Source organism: Lynx rufus, unplaced genomic scaffold (genome assembly GCF_022079265.1).
Source record: "Lynx rufus isolate CCGP_SWC_20201006 ecotype Redwood Valley unplaced genomic scaffold, mLynRuf1.p SCAF_1, whole genome shotgun sequence".
Classification (NCBI taxonomy): Eukaryota; Metazoa; Chordata; class Mammalia; order Carnivora; family Felidae; genus Lynx; species Lynx rufus.
The window spans coordinates 52,768,649-52,786,728 of NW_025814823.1; the positions used below are offsets into that span (position 1 = coordinate 52,768,649).

The following is an 18,080-nucleotide window of genomic DNA, read 5'->3' on the forward strand; positions in this document are numbered from 1 at the left end:
GCTACATGTCAGAGTTAATGTGAATCTTTCTACAGTTAAAAGTGGCACACAACTCCCATCCTTGAGCTTCTACCTTAGTGGTGGAGTTAGACCCTGGAACACTGGCAGGAATTAAATGCTACTTGAAAAGAAACATGCTAATACTTCTAAAGTAGTACTTTAAAAAGAATCCTTGGAAATTTCAATTCCATTCATCCTTTGGCCTACAAATGCGAACTCTCATGCACGGGGGAGGAAGAGTACAAGGTCTGGAGTCAGAGGCCCAGCTCTAAGACATGGTTCTGTCCCATTCCAGCCATGTAATCACTAATCTTCAATTCACTTATTTGTAAGGTGGGGATGAGTTCTTGACTCACAGAGTTTGAAAAGAGGATTATTAGGAAATAAAATTTAGCAAAGTACTTGGTTTCAATAGAAGTTTTTGTGTCTACAGTGTGCATATAATAGATGTACTTGAAAATACGAAACCACTGTACTTATTATGATATATCAGATTATGGTAACAGAGTACAAATGAGAATACGTGATTAAAATAAAATCCTGCAGGGGTGGCTGAGTGGCCCAGTTGGTTAAGTTTCTGACTTCAGCTCAGGTCATGATCTTGTGGTTTGTGAGTCTGAGCCCCACATTGGGCTCTGTGCTGACAGAGCTCAAAGCCTGCTTCAGATCCTCTGTCTCCCTCTCTCTCCACCCTCCCCCCTCCCCTCATTCTCTCTCCCTCTCTCTCTCAAAAATAAACGTTAAACAAATAAAATCCTGGAGGTTATTACCTTCAACTGAAAAAGTCACAGGTTTAATTTAATACATGAAATATTGTTTTAGGAAGGATGGAGCAAGGTTTCTGAAGCAGCTGGGAAATGCTCTGGTCCAATATAGACACTAACCCTGATTAGGCATTAGTAAATCAGGTTACACATTCTGGATTGCCATGGCACACTGTCAGTTTATACTGGATTAATGAATTTAAAACTGACACATTCATAGTAAAGAAGAGTTACAGACAGAATTAGAGTGAGGCTTACCCCCAAGTTTACTCTGTGATTACTGAGAAAAATTGTAGGTTTTTATATTTAGTGAAATTTCAAATATATTTACCACATTGTCAAAGACACCTAAACTATTAATATCTCTAAGAGTATCCATTAACATATCAAAAGAAAAAATACCACACAAATACTTATTGGAAAACATACATGATAAAATAAAAATGATGCTTTACATTAGCTTTTCTTTTGGGCCCTTATTATTTCCAAAAGTGGAGGGCATGATTCTTCAAATCATAAAACTGATTTGTTATACTTTTATGGTTTTATTGAATCCTTAGAATCTATTATAACAGGGGTCAGCAAATTTTTCTGTAAAAGGCCAAACAGTAAATATTTTAGGCTTTGTGGGCCATACGGTCTCAGTGGCAACTATTCAACTCTGCCACTGTAACGCAAAAGCAGTTACAGGTATTACGTAAACAAATGAGTGTAGCTATGTTCTAATAAAGACTTTATTTAGAAACACTGAAATTTGAATTTTATATCACTTTTCTGTATTAGGAAGTATTTTGGATTTTCAAAGACCATCAAAAAGCGCAAAAACCATTTTTATAGTTCACAGAACTTCCTTCCACAAAAAACAGGTATAGGCCAGATTTGGTCCATGCTCCATAGTTTGTCAACCCCTATATTATCATGACCAATTAAAAATTACAAGTTTTACTGGTCTTTATAGGCTAATTCAATATCTGAGACACCATCAAGGATTACAGTGCTTATGACATCCTTTATTCAATTCACATAGAAAAGCATGCAGTATTAATGTAAAACAGTACAGTATTAATGTAAAATGTTCAGTGCACATTAGATAAACAAGTCATTAGCATACAAACCATTTTGAAAGGCCTATATAGGCATACCAAACATGTTCAGAATATACTTTTTCGGAGCCCAAATTAAAAATTGTGCTTAGCTCACCTATTCTCATCTCCTTAACATTCTTCATGAAAAAATTTTTATCCTACATAAAAGATATTCTATTAGCCAACTAAAACTTTTTTTTCTTAAGTAAGGAAAACAGTGCAAGCAAGAACGCTACCATGCATACAGTTTCCACAAAGAATAGTAACATGCAAACAAGAACTTGATCACTCCAAAAAAAGCCCCACCAGGATAAAAGTGGATCAAGAACTTGGCAAAGGGCAGTTCTGCACCTGTGTATCTGGAACAATAAAGCTACCATGTTTAGGATCCTCCAAACCCAACCGTTCTGTGCCTTCTTTCCAAGGTAGGCTCAATTTCTGATTTTCGACGCACACAAAAAGATGAGCAAATGAAAGCTACCTGATATAAAACAAATATTTTCATATACAAAACGTATTCTTTCATACTAGCAAAATGTTTTCACAAAAACCGGACAAAACACAATGTTAAAAACGCAAACATACATAAAACCTAAAAAAAAAAAAAAAAAAAAAAGCAAATGAATACTGGACTAAGCTTAGAGTGCTATTTTTCCACCATGGCCTTACCTAAAAGTTGGGCCATCACTAAACATAAATAAAAAGGGGCAGGCAAAATAACTTCCACCCAAGGAAAGCTTTAAAGAAACTCAAGTGTCTTATAAGCAGTGTGTAGACAATATGAAAAGTTTTATTGAAGAAATCCACGTTCTGAAGACAACTGAGGCTCATTTACAGGCCACTGTATCTAACAGCTAAATCAAGACTCAAGAAAACAAAATACACCCAAACCAGATACATACAATATTCATTAAAAGAAACCCTCTCCCTACCTTTTCTGATTAAAAAGATCCCCAAATGAAAATGAAAAAGGACAAATTCTTTAAAAGTATTCTGGGTACAGGCTAATTCACCACTCTGACTTGACACTTGACTACAGATTATCAATTCAAAATTGTACAGAACTTTTATGAGGGAAAAAGTAACTTTAAAAACTTATATTCCTCTCAGGACGAAAACACAAATGACACCTTTCTAATGAGTCAACTTTTCGTTGCTTTTGATGGGCTGGCATTGGAAAGACTGCTCTGGATTTTTCTTTTCGTTGACTGATTGATATTTTTATTCCTCTTTTCAGGCACAAAAGAAGTAGACCAAGGAGACTGAAGGTGGTTATGAAGACCATGCATCTCTGAGGTCATCTTAAACAAAGATGATCCAAACCTCTGATCTTCAAATAGCCGGTGTGAACTGCTTAACAAAACACCCTGGGAAAACTCAGTCTGAAACAAACAGCTCGGTGGTTTGATTTCATTAGTTCCTGGGTTAGAACTGGTATGGAGTGAAAAATCTTCATTCATTTCTTGGTCAGATGGAGAGAGGAGAAAAAAAGAAGTGGGTTTCCATTCATTTCCATTTTCTAACTGATCAGTAGTTAGAGAACCTTTGGAATGGTTTGGCTTAGTTCTTTCATCCAACTTATCTGGTTCCTCAAGAAATTCACTGCCTTGAGAGGACTTTGATAACCCATCCAAATCTACTGACTTAAAACCGTTATTACAAGGGCTCTTGCTGTTGTCTGACTCCGACATCATTGAATCCAACTCAGATATTTTGTCAAGGTAAGCTGCGTCCATTGATGCTTCACTGGATGTTCTTGTCCGATTCATTTCAAAACAGCGAATAGAATTCAACCTCTTGGATATGCATGAGCCTGATTTCTCACTTAATTTTAAAGAAATTTCTCCAACAGAATTTGCTATTGTGTTTCCCTCTGAGCTTTCAAAATCCAAGCTCTGGGCATAGCTCGTGGAACAACAATCCCAAAACCCTGTCTTTGAGGAAGTAAAACATTCTGATTTCTTTTCATTTTCACTTCTATCATCTTCTGATGAATCTTTAGTACAAACATTCGAAGAATCACAAAAATCATCAAACACCAATTTTCTGAGATGGTTTGAGTGCTTTTTGGAACCCACTGCTTTGACCACAGGGCTCTCTCTATTTTCTGGAGTACTGAGCTGAAGGCAACTAAGGGACAAAGGAGTACAAGGAGCTGGAAGATCATAAAGTTCTTCATCTTTGTAGGGTATACAATCACTTGGCTTATTACCCCATTCTCTTTCCAAGTAAGTATCCATACTTGTATCTGTCACATCTAACATTATTTCCACCCGTTTCTGATACAGGTCTTTGTTCTTAGAACAATTTGGTTCTGTTTTGCTGGTGCTTTCCTGCCTGGCAGAACTGCTGGAAGGCTTTGGCAGGTGAGAACTTGAGGTGGATGAGCCAAGCTGCTTTCTGGCACCATCACCTTGATTCTTTGATGCCATATCCTCCTCACCGCCTAGGCTCCCCTTGCCATCTGTAGAAAGTGCTCTCTGGCAAATGGAATTTATAGCTTCCTTCTCTTCGCTTGAATTTTTTAGCTGTGCAATCTGAGATTCTAGTTCCTCTATATATTTATCACTTCGTTCCAGGGCTTTCTTGAGGCGATTGGTTTCACGTTCATGCTGTTCTACTTTGGACTGAAGAGCAGCTACTGTAAACCTTCCAAACCTGCAAGGAATGGAAGGACAGTTAACTTTACAGTTCAAGCTTTGTTCTTTCTTTTTCAAAGTTAAGGGTGCAAACTATGTCAGCCCATTCTAATCTCACATACCAGTGACCTTTCAGACCAGTCGATGGAACAGTTCAAAAGCAATACCAGACAGATGTAGTATCTTCAAAAAAGAGTTTCTGCACTGTATGTAATAATATGCATATGATAATACTGGCAAAGATCTCGTAGGATACTTTTGTGGTCAAATAAGACTAGTAATGGCAGAGAGGCAGAAACTCACTGCTGACTTCCCTTCCAAGAGCTAGCTCTATCAATTCAGCTCATATATGCATGCAGGGTTATCCCCTAAAACAATGGCAAAGATTTATGATAACATTTGAACAGTGGTCCACATCTTGAAATATTTACATTCAATCATTTTCCTATCGTACAGCAGTGTTTTACAATACATTTCTTGTACAATGTCACCTTGTCAAACATAAAATGCCAATTTGAAATTCAGAAATCTTAGCAGTCCCAGCAGGGGTGGTTTTAAATACTTATTTGGACCCTTTCAATTATAGCCACCCTTGATCTGAAGCTTTTACTTGGCCTTCTGAACACTGGGCTTTAATTCATTTCATTTCTACTTATTTTGGCATTTTACAACTGTGTGGGACATCAATCTCATTTCTTCCAACTTTGAAATACAAAGTCAGTACCTGTGGTTCCAATATATTACGCATAAAAACATTTTTACATTTCCTGGAAAGGAACATTTTGGAGAGTAAATGAAAAAGAACACATCAAAAATTCACTTCTTTTACTCAGCATTATCTTGTTTTCATTATTCCCTTAAGAATGGGTACTGGGTTCAGCTCAGAAAATGCTTCTGAGCACCTAGTACAGGCTCATGGTATTATCCAGAGTGGGGGATACAAACATCAATAAGACTGTCCCAGCTCCAATGGATATAAAATGCCTACCTTAAATTCCATCTGAACACCAAAGAAAATTCCATCTTTCAAGAAAACTGCTTCTTACAAGCCAATAAACGTAAGCCTTACATTCTAACCCCGTGAAAAATATTTCTTGCCACAGAAGTTCTTTTAAAAAGCCTCCTTTTAATCATCTTTTTGATGACTTAAATATTGATCCATCTTGAAGAATTCACGGATTGTCTGGAGGGAAGTATTTGAGAAGGTAACAACTCCAACTTCTTCTTCTTCTTCTTCTTTTCAGTTTACTTACTTATTTTGAGTGAGCGACAGAGAGTGCATCTGCATGCGAGCAAGTTAGGGAAGGCCAGAGAGAGAGGGAGAGAGAATCCCAAGCAGGCTCCAGGCTGTTAGCACAGAGCCCTATGTGGGGGCTTGAATCCATGAACTGTGAGATCATAACCTGAGCCAAAATCGAGTCAGACACTTAACCAACTGAGCCACCCAGGTGCCCCAACAAGGTAACTTCTAAAAATTGTTTCTACCTATGGGTTTATCTTTTTCTTCCTTTTCCCCCTAATTATAAAAGTATTACAAGTAAGAAAATGTACTAGGTATTAAAAAAAAAAAAACATAAAGGAGAGGAAATCCACAGCAACTACCTTTTAGAGTCAACCACTACATGCTGTATGCCTCTCACTCAATGCCCAACACCTTCTCCTACATACAGCCCAATTCATGCTGTAGTTCACTCTGACACAATCCCTGCTCTGGCTGGTCACTAAGAGTAAAAAGTGGGGCAAAGGTAAATATAGATTCATAAAATCTCAGAGTTAGAAAGGGCCTTAAAAGACACGGTACTGAATATTGATCTACTCATTGCAACTAACTGAACTCCCGGAAAGAGCACACTCCCTTCTAAAAAACAAAGCAAAAACCACAGGTATAACAAAAACAAAACCAAATACAATAATAAGCCTCCCTATTTTAAAGACAAAGTTTACTACTATGAATATCTGGTTAAATGAATGCTAGTAGTTTTTCTTTCTTTGTTAGAGACAAATGTTTGGTTTGTAAATGCTATAGTTGAAAGAGCTATAGTTTCTGTGAGAGAATTTTAAAGAGTGAACAAAGATCTTAAGGACATCAGCAAAAATGTTAGTGAGTTCTTGACTGTAACCACTGTGGCATAATCAAATAACCCACATATTTTTAAATGGAAAAACTGTGTATCATGTTTTTTTAATGCGAACGGCAAAAGTGACAGCCTTAAAATTAGCTTATCAAAAATTTTTTTCTTAAGTGCAATTTTTACAATAAAGGTAAACTCAAATGAAAAAAATCAAACGATTTAAAATCGAATAATGTTACTAGATAGTAAGTCAGCTATTACCAAAGGATGTCCTTGGGAACTCAGAGGCTTACATAAGGAAAGACAAGTGACAAATAAGAAATGTTTCCCAAAATATTTATAGTTTCTTATTCTAGGTTTCAGCCTGGAATTTCAAATATAATGTCACTTTAAGATGCTACATTTGCCCCTATGTTTATTTTTAAATTATGTTTTGAAAAGAAGCAAGTTAATAAATGGTTCTGAGTTGAAGTCAAAAGGACAGCCCTAACCATGAATTGTGTTACTTCAGAGAGAAAGCTGAAGTGCCATGAGAACTAACAACAAAGGCCAGCAATGGAGCACATATGACAGGGACAAGCAAGCAGAAGTCACTGATGGAGCTGGTGGTTTTCTAAAAGGTCACTGCCCTCAATTCCCCAAAGTTCCATTTCAATACTTTACAAGTCTATAATACTCTGAGTGATCAGACCTTTTTACCATGCTAATAAGAGGCTTGTACTGGTGGGCAAACTAACAGAAATGTACAGTGAAAGCCATGGAACTGATCAATTAATTAATCAATCAATGTAATCTGTTTTTGTCTCTCTCTCTCTCCAATTAAAGTATAAGCTCCAGGAAAGCAGGGAGTTTGGCCATCTTATGTTTACTGCTAGCCCCCTAGAACAACTCCTGGTATACGGTAGTCCTCATTAAATACTTCTTGAATAAATGTTATTTTCTTACTTTAAGATGCATCAATGCCTGACACAGCAAGACAGAGCCAACACCGCAGGACAGGATGGGCCAAAGGTCCATGGGCCTCTATTACATGTAAGTATTATGAGTTGTTATATTACTAAATTGAATGTTTCATACTTTGGACTGTTTTTCTTTCTTTTTTTTTTTTCACTGGCACCAAAGAAAGCAACAGAGGACAACATATACACAGTACAGTTTTGTGGGTTTTTTGTTTTGTTTTTTACTACAGGTTTGCCATCTTATACTGCTTCCAAAAAAACCAAAAAAAACAAAAAAAAAAAACAAAAAAAAACTTGCACTTCAACCTTAGCAAAAGAATGGAAACATATAAGACTTTGACATAGTTATTAGGAATTTTTAGCTTACAAAGGTATCTATATTAAATTTGGCAAAGAGAAATTAATCAAGTCATATAGAAATAACAATTAGGACTGCATATCTGATGCGATACTTCCATAAAAGAAGACAATGAAGATAACGGCTTATTTAACTTTGGGTTTTAATACTCTGATTCACACTAATTCCAGATATTTCCAGAGTACATAACATTAAATGAATCAATGCCAAGGCAAGCCGGAGGGAATTCTAACATCATTTACCATACTTCCTTTTCCTGAGCAAATTTCAAAATGGAGTATTTTTATAAACATTCCATTAGAGACCAAAAGGCTTTGATTTTCAAAGTAGCAGTGATGGCCAAAGGCTTCATTATGTCAGAGAAAACCTCGTAAAGCAGTGTGGGAGCTGCAACTGATATACCACAAGTATGTTCTGCTAGAATCTAGGAGAAGCTTAAAGGATTTTTCAGCTTGCAATGCTAACTGATGTATACATTCTGGATTAGGGCTCCTTGTCCAAAAAGCTACAGAGGTGCAAGATTGTTCCTGTCCCTATTAGCAGTAAGAGAGATGAAAGTCCTATTGGTTTGACCTCTGAGGTATTATAGAGTAGAGTGTCTTTAACAATGAAAAGTTCCTCAGTCCGCATTTTCTCACAGCCCATCACACAGGAGTAGTAAGATGTGCTCAAAGTACCAAAAGACCTAACCTCTAGTGCTATGCTGCCATTAACTATTTGTGAAAACTTGAGTAATTAACTTTGCGTCTCTAGTTCTCAATGGCATCCCCACAAAAGGGATAAATACATCAAGCCCAGTGGGTTGCTGAGACCACTAAACTTCAGAAACATCTTCAGGACACCGGGCGACACCAGGGAGGTGAATCTACCTGCCTCCCATGTATCTTTGATTTCACATCTTTCCCTTAGTTGCTCGCTGAGGTAGTAACTGTAAAAGAAAGTGAAAGCAATCTTTGGATCTGGATCAGCTTTTATAATCTGGCCTACGTGACAGTTTTCCAGCATAGATATCCTTGCTGTACATGGTTCATATATGCGTAAATTTCAGTTGCCACAGTTCAGTTAAGTAACCCCAGTCACTTAACAATGTGGTTCACATTTACCACATTATATTAGCTGTGACTAACTGCATGAAACTGCATAAAATAAAAATCTCACTACTCGCTTTTCGGTTCACAAAACACTACATAAATAACAGATGTGCATCAGTGACCAATCAGGTCACTTCTTTCAAAGTCTGAAAGTGATTGGTCAGTCTGCATCTGTTATTCAGTTCACAGACAGACAGTAAAACATGTAGTGCTGCCACATACATTTTACAAGGATGAATAATCAAAAGACAGAACTGGCCAACAAAAACGGTGGACCAAAGAAATGTAAAGTGATCAATGCTAGAAGTAAAACTGGATGCATTTGTAAATGTAGTTACTGAAGATCTGACCACAGAAATGTTGAAACTGTCACTATTTGAGAGACCCTAGCAATGCCAGAGGAACTTGGGAGCGGCAAACTTATTGACATAAATAAGAAAAGTAGTTGTGATGAAAAGAATAAAGATGTCTAGAGGAAGTGACAGGCTGGTAAAAAACTTCACATTAAGGCAATATGGAGATATTTCACGACATTGAAAGCATTAAGGATAAAATGTTGGGAGCTGATGCAAACTTAGGAGTATGGCAATTCATCAAGGCATCAGAAAAGATACTGGCTTCATATCGTAAGTTATGATACAAAGACAAGCACTATTCAGATTATTTTCCACAGGTTTTTTTAACAAAGAAATACCTTAATTTGCAATGTTTCTAATGTTTTAAATTGTACTGTGTAAATATTAACACACTAATTAGTTTTACTATTTATTTCCATATACATTTGTAACTGATAACAAGAGATTTAATGTTTGGACAAAAATTATCAAAGTTTATAAAGCAACTTGGTTTACTCATTGATGATTAAGATTGCTTTTCATGGTTTTAACCTGAATAGCCTTTTTGTGGTCATACACAACTGTGCAAAGTGAGGATCACCTATACTAAAGGAACAGTTGATATGTAAGAAAACCAAGTAAACTTATGAGTCTTGAAATTTTTTTTTTGATTTATTTATTTTTGATAGAGAGAGACAGAGCACAAGTGAGGGAGGGGCAGAGACAGAAGGAGACACAGAATCTGAAGCAGGCTCCAGGCTCCAGGCTCCGAGCTGTCAGCACAGAGCCCGATGTGGGGCTCGAACTCACAAACTGTGAGATCATGACCTGAGCTGAAGTCGAACACTCAACCGACTGAGCCACCCAGGCACCCCAGTCTCGAAATTTTTTTAAAAATAACTACCACTTACTTACCCTAAAAAAGAATAACCCATTCACAGGGGGAATTTTATTTGTAGAGTTGCCTGTCTATATAACTGCCAATTGCATATTTTCTCATTCTGAGTTTTAGATATTAGAAAAATATCTTATTTTAAACAGAGGAGAGGTAGGGTTTGGAAGGGAAGAACATCCCATTATTTCTTTCCCACTCCTAAGTATTTTCTTCTAAAGCAAAATTCACCAGTGAGAGATTCCTTAAATTTGCAAACTCCTGTCTTTGATTACACATAATTTAAGTGAGTAGCTTGTAACATGAGCTCTTCAGGAACATGAGTTTTGACAGGAGTGGGAAGAACAGGGAGAGGCCCAAGTACTGTGTTCTGCCTTGTGCTTATGTGTGCAGGGTGGGTAAAGGGGCATATTTCAAGGAAAGAGGGCAGAGAGGACCAGGACTGTAAGAAGCTCAAAACTGTATATGGTGGTAGGGGCCTTTCTCTCACCTGCTTCCAAAGGGTCATCTCTGTGTTCACCCATATCTATCTAACTCTTGTGTATGTGTCAGGAGGACGGTGGGGAGCATTCTGTCTTTAAACTACTAGGGATGGTGGGGGGCGCCTGGGTGGCTCAGTTGGTTAAATGTCCGACTTCGGCTCAGGTCATGATCTCGCAGTTTGTGAGTTCAAGCCCCGTGTCAGGCTCTGTACTGACAGCAAGCTCAGAGCCTGGAGGCTGCTCTGGATTCTGCCTCCCTTTCTCTCTGCCCCTCCCATGCTCACACTCTGTCTCTGTCTCTCTCAATAATAAATAAACATTAAAAAAAAAATTTAAACTACTAGGGAAGGGGCGCCTGGGTGGCTCAGTCGGTTAAGTGTCTGACTTCAGCTCAGATCATGATTTCATGGTTTGTGGTTCGAGCCCTGTGCCGGGCTCTGTGCTAACAGCTCAGAGCCTGGAGCCTGCTTTGGATTCTGTGTCTCCCTCTCTCTCTGTCCCTCCCCCACTCGTACTCTGTCTCTGTCTCTCAAAAATAAATAAACATTAAAAAAATTTTTTTTAAATACAATAAACTACTAGGGAAGCTCTGGGAAGTGGCCTATGCATTTTTATCTGCTGCTGAGCTGTGTGACTTGCCAGTATTTCTTCAAGAGTTTTCTTTTTAAAGTTAAATACTGTTATGAAAATGCTATATTCTTAGAGAATTTATTCATCATAAAAGTATGGTCTATGGCCAATCCTAGACACACAAGTTGGTCCCACAAAAATACATTAAAAATATGAGGCAGACTGAGAGAACAGGAAGCATTCTTCCCTCCAGAAGACTCAAGACAACATTTCTGTTTTCTGGACCATCATCAAATAAAGAAAGAAAGAAACAGCCCATCATCAAATAAATAAATAAATGAAGTGAACTTTTATGATGGAATTTACCAAGAGTAAATGTAATTATAGTAATTCTTTAACAGTAGCCTGATGACTACTGACAATGATGGTGACAAAAATAACAGCAGCAGCCACTATTTATTAAATGTTTACTTGGATCAAGCACATTGCTATATGCTTGTTATAGAAGATCTTTTTTTTTAATGTTTATTTATTTATTTTGAGAAAAAAAGAGAGGTAGAGAGAACATGAAGTAGAGGGGCAGAGAGAAAGAGAAAGAGAAAGAGAGAGAGAGAGAGAGAAAGAGAAAGAGAAAGAGAAAGAGAAAGAGAAAGAGAAAGAGAAAAAGAGAGAGAGAGAGAGAGAGAGAGAGAATGAATCCCAAGCAGGTTCTCTGCTCTCGGTGCAGAGCCTGATGTGGGGCTCGATCTCATGAATTGTGAGATCATGACCTGAGTCAAAATCAAGAGTCTGGCACTTAACCAACTGAGCCACCCAGAAGCCCCTATCTTTTTAATTGAATTGTTATGTCAACCTTGTGAAAAATGATGTTATTTTGATTTTAAAGATAAGAAATGAGAAGCTTAAAAAGACTGTCTCTTGTTCAAGGATAGGATTTGAATTCAAGTCTGAGTCCAAATACCATGTCTGAAATCACATGAAGTGCTTGAACATGAGATTCCTTCTTAAGTAATATAAGCACCTGTTTATGTTATAAAGTAATGTAAAACACAAGCTAGGTTTGCTGAGCACACAGTTTGTACGTACAGTTAAGAACATTGCTGTAATATTTATTAATACGTGCATTTTCTAATAAAACATGGTGAGGAAATACAGAAAGATACAGGAAGTCATGCAGATATGTATGCACAAAATTTATAAATATTTATCAAACACCGACTATGTTCTAGATACAAGCTCAAGAATATTTTGTAACTTCCAAAGATCATTCGTTAAAGTGGCCTTTCAGGAAACTATAGCACAGACATCACCCTGGCAAATGCCAACCCAAAGACAGTGGCTATTTTTTTTTTAAGTTTATTTATTTATTTTGAGAGACAAAAAGAGAGACAGAGACAAGGAACCCCAAACAGGCTCTGCGCTGTCAGCGCAGAGCCCAATGCAGGGCTCAATTTCACAAACCTTGAGATCATGATCTGAGGCAAAACCAAGAGTCGGACACTTAACCGACTGAGCTACTCAGGTTCCCAAAAGAGGGTGGCTATTTTAACCTGAGATATGAAGACTAAGTCTGAACCAGAACCACAAATTCGAAAGCTCCATCTTTTTTTTTTTTTTTTCAACGTTTATTTATTTTTGGGACAGAGAGAGACAGAGCATGAACGGGGGAGGGGCAGAGAGAGAGGGAGGCACAGAATCGGAAACAGGCTCCAGGCTCCGAGCCGTCAGCCCAGAGCCTGACGCGGGGCTCGAACTCACGGACCGCGAGATCGTGACCTGGCTGAAGTCGGACGCTTAACCGACTGCGCCACCCAGGCGCCCCGAAAGCTCCATCTTTAAGTGTGCTAACTACAGAAAGTATACATGATCATCTTTCTACCTCATGCATAATCAGCAGGCATCTTCAACTGTAAGGAAACAATGCTACTTATGTGAAATGAGCAAAATTTTAAATGCAAAATTTTAGGGCCCAAACATCACATAGGTACTGGTCTCAGGGTCTAATATCGAGGCATTAAAAAAAAAAAAAAGTACAAACTATATTATGCTGCATCTTAGTTTTAGCACAGAATAGAAAGTGCTTCAACATTTGCAAGAATAAAGAAGTCACAATTTCCCCCTTAAAGAGGTGACATGGAAAGTGGAACCAGATAAAGAAATAAGGCCTGTGCAGCCATCTTTCTTCCCTTTACCTCCCAAAAGTACTGTTTAAAGATTAAGGCACAGTCTGCTTTGTAAGCTTTCAAACAGAGAGCAGAGTTTTGAAATAACAGCTCATATTATTAACACAATTTTAAAGGAAGTTTCGTGTGTGCATGTTTATTAAACTAACCACGCATTTGTAGTTAAAAATCGTGATGCTGAAAATTCTTGCTGAGATACCTAGAAATTCTTAACACAAACAATCCTAGTGTTGGGCTGCATACGTAAATTGAAGAGGAAGAGAGTTCCTTTTGTATTCTTTAGAAAGGGCTGACCCATATATATTTAACTGCCTGTGTTGGATAAAACTACTGTTTTTACTGTGGAGTAAATTCCATTTTATTTAGCAAATATATTTAATTTCAATTCCACACAGAAATGCCCCAATTTTCTGCCCCAAAGGAAAAGATCAGCCTTGAAGTTTACGGGACATCAATGGGGATCCCAATCTTTTGTGGAAGGAAACAACCTATGACATGCTATTTCCTAGCTTGTTAACAGTTCTAAAAGGAATAAAGGACTTGTATCTTTTCTTAAAATATAATAACCTAAACAACAGCAAAATTTCAATAGTGTAAGAGAACAACTATTGTTACATGAAAAAAGCATAACTAAAAATCTCTGGACTAGTAACTACCTATACATTTTTCACTACAGTTAAATAGTTAAATCATTCTCTCACCAGGAGGAACAATCTAAAACAAAATAAAACAATACAAAAAACTGTGATCCAGCCGCCTTGTAATTATTATTCATTCTGACAACAGTTACTGAGGACTAAAGTACGCTGAAGGGCCATGAGAAAGGAAAACAAAAGGAGCAGAAGATGTTCTCCTTGTTCTCAAGCATTTCACAATCTTCCTGACAACCATACTGCTTAGTCATTAGCATGCATTGCAGGCTCCTAAAATATCTTATCAATACAATAAAGACAAGTTGACAGAAAACTGCAGTAACTGTCCATCCCCAATTAGCTGAGTACCCAGAGAAGGGCCCCTCAGGCGGCTGAGGGGCCTGAGCACACCTGGCTGTCACAGTCTGGCCCCAGGGTATCATCAGGCTCCCATGACAGTCTACAAGCTCCCCTTCCGGGAAAACCAAAGGGCATAGCAGAATCAGTCATCAGATCAGGCTAGGGTCAAATACCAGGAATCATGGTGTTTGTCAGAGCAGAATCATGAGAAGCAAAAAAGGCCAGAATAGGTCAAGAAGGGACAATAGCCAAGGCCAGTAAGACCAGAGGTGTTGCTAAGGAAGCCGAAAGGCAGGAGAAATCTGAGTGGTACTGGCATGTCTGGAGACAATTTAGGAAGAGCAGAACTGTGAATCAAAAAGGAGCCTCAGCTCAGAGTCAGCATGGAGACAGGTTGGATATGCTCAGTTCAAGTACAGAGACTCAAACAAATCTTGTCCAAGAGCCCAGCAACATGGCCTCCTCCTTTCCCCTTTCTTACTCCCAATCTCTAGTACAACTTTGGAGAACTTCAGGAAATCCTTCTGCTCTCCTCATTTGGAGAAAATGCCAAGAATCTTGGATTTCCTATCCTTATAAACTCTTTGTACTTTAAGCTTCAAGAAAGCTCAAAATCTTAATTCCCTGGTTAGTTCCCTCCAAGATGCAGATGGAATATTACAGTATAAGGACTCCTTCCATCTGCCAGGCTCCACAGAAGGACATACACACACACATATACACACACACGCAGACACATCTTCACATACATGTATTTTACACAGATACATATATGCGTGCATTTTTAAAAATATGTTTTAGCTTTAAGAAGCTAGGCGGTAGAGGGGCGCCTGGGTGACTCAGTCGGTTGAGTGTCCGACTTTGGCCCAGGTCATGATCCCGCACTTCGTGGGCTCTACCCCTACGTCGGGCTCTGTGCCTACAGCTCAGAGCCTGGAGTCTGCTTCAGATTCTGTGTCTCCCTCTTTCTCTGTCCCTCTCCCACTCTATCTATCTGTCTCCCCAAAATAAATAAACATTAAAAAAAAAAAAAAAAGAAGCTAGGTGGTAGATGAACAGCATGCCAGTCATGGAACTGCTCAGTATACCATGTGATCCCTAATAATATAAGAAGAATGGAAATAAGAGGAAAGTATTTCCCCTATGTTAGGAAATCATGGAGGGCTTCAGAGACAGAGTGACAACTGGGGAGGAATTAACCAGGCAGAATGAAAAAGGAGAGACTAAAGGAGAGGACCAGTGAAGGTAAAGGAAAAGGCATGAGCAAAGCTGCAAGGCTATGTCACACCATGGTGAATCTGGGCCCCGTGAGTAATTCAGCATGGACAAAGGCTGGAGAGGACAGAAAAAGGCCAAAGCTCAAGTCATATTGTAAAGAGCCTCACATACTTACTAAGAAATTTGAGGACAATGGGGAATCATCAAAGGTTATTACGCAAGGGAGTGAGGTGATCAAATTTATATTCTCGAATTCTGGCAACAAAAAGGCAGATGATTGAGAGTTGAGAGTGGAAAGAAGAGCAATCAGTTGGAATGTTGTTTAAAATAGGCTAAGCAAGAAATCAGGTGGATCTAAACTAGCAGGATGAGGAGATGGATTACATAGACATTTAAGAGGTAGGCTAGAAAGAATATACTGAACAATTAGGCGTAGGATGAGGAGACAGGGTAGAGAAACATAGAGGGCTGAAGTTTTTATCTTAGGCTACCAGATAAGTAGTAAAGCCGTTAAGGAGGATAGGAAGAAAGTAAGAGGATAAACAATCTTTTGAGTGAATGGATAATGGATACAATTATCTAGACACATACCTCTATTAGTTCTTGGTGCTACATATTGTTTCAAGGCCATAAAATTATTTCTGTTAATCCTCCCAAGAACACATCACCCACATTTTACATAAAGAAAATGATGGCTCCAAGGGATTAAGTAACTTATTGAACGTTATTTATCTATTCATTTAATTATTCAACAAATATTTATCAGGCACCTTTTAGGTGCTGGCGTTTGCAAGTGAAGGAAATAGACAGCAGAGCTTAGAGTTTAGAATGGAGGAGACAGACAACAAACAGACCAAGCAAGTAAACAAACAAGATAAATTCAGACTGATAAGGGCTAGGAAGACAAAAATTCTATAACCTTGGTTCAGCATTAGCTGTGGGCTCTGTTACAAGGGCATTTCAAGTTTTAATTCATTTAACCCTTACTACAACCTATAAGATCAGTACTACTATTGGCCTTATTTCACAGAAGACAAAAAACGGAACTACAAAAAGGTTAACTATCTTCCCCCAAATCACAAAGCTAGTAAGTAGACAAAACCAGAGTTCAATCCTAGGGAGTCTGGTTCTGGAGCCTGTGCTCATAATCACATGCTATCCTGCTTCACCATGCCATGACTGTATTACTATGGTATCCCAATAAGACAGGGTAAGGAAGTAGGAGGTACGAAAGCAGAATGCTTCTTTAGAATGAATGATCAGGAAGGGCCTCTCTGAATCTGATGACAGAATGAGTCAGCCATATAAAGATCTGAAAACAGAACATTCTAAGCAGAGAGAAAAAGTCCAGCATGTTTCAGAAACACAAAAAGGCCAAAATGGCTGGAGCAGGATGAGCTGGGGGAATGGGAATGAGAATGAAAAGCGGAACAGGCAAACATTGACTAGTTTGTGAAGAAACGGATTGTATTTCAGGAAAAAACTGGACAGTTTTAGGTAGGAGACTTATATAATTTGATTTATATTTTATAAAAAGACAATTTCAAGTATGGTGAAAATGAACTGGGTAGGGAAAGGAGGGGCAGAGTGGAAACAGGGAAATCTGAAGCCACGTAATCTGTCTCCAGAACTAAGCCTTTATTAAAACACTATGCTTTCTGGTGAATTTAAGGTATAGGATCTTGGGTGAAGGTACAAAATAGACAGGTGGGAATACGAATGTACAGCTAAGGAAAAAAGTTGAGGCCAAACAAAGATTAGATTTTATTTTATAATCTCTGACATACAGGTAGATGATTATTAAAGCCATGGGTGTAAATGAGATGACTCAAGGAGCACAAATACAGCAAAATGGGAAGAAAGCCCAGGTCATCATCTGTGAAATCTATTCTTTCCTCTTCAGAGCATTTTTTTTTTCTTATACTAATAACAGGAAATACTGCTCACTATCCAGAGAGTGTCTGGAGCCTTTATCTTCCCTCAGGAGAAGCAGGGGCATGGGGGAAGATTGGTCCATAATGACAAGCCTTGGGGTTGCTATGCAGTAAAAGAGCTGCATGCAGGGAAACTTTATCAAATCCATAGATCTCACTAAAGACACAATGACAAGAACACATAACATTCCTGAATACATATTTATAGAAAGGAAAGCCATTAATCCCATTATAACCAAGTTTTATATTAATGACCTATGGAGTTTTAAAGTAAGTTAGGAGCTGAGGGCAAGAACTGGTGCTCCACTAAAGCCTCATACTAGTGGGCACAACCTCTGCCTAGTGTGCCTAGAGGGGGGAAAAAAAGGCACAACTGAACAGAGAGATCTCAGAGAGAGGGCATGAAACTTTCAAATGCTTTACAAGTCAATTTTTCATATCTCTTCAAGCTAAGAAAAAAAAAACCAAAAAACACTAAGGAACTCCTAACTCTATCAAGGACAACT

General features: G+C 38.2%; 1 protein-coding gene across 1 annotated transcript in view; it reads right to left on the minus strand.

The window, feature by feature from the left end:
• Positions 1-723: 723 nt before the first annotated feature.
• Positions 724-18,080, minus strand: part of OBI1 (ORC ubiquitin ligase 1) — a 42,785-nt gene continuing 25,428 nt past the window's right edge. The window contains exon 6 of the mRNA XM_047080927.1: positions 724-4,507. Coding sequence (XP_046936883.1) covers positions 2,992-4,507 — 1,516 coding nt within the window. The 3' untranslated portion in view covers positions 724-2,991. The remainder of the gene's footprint in view (positions 4,508-18,080) is intronic.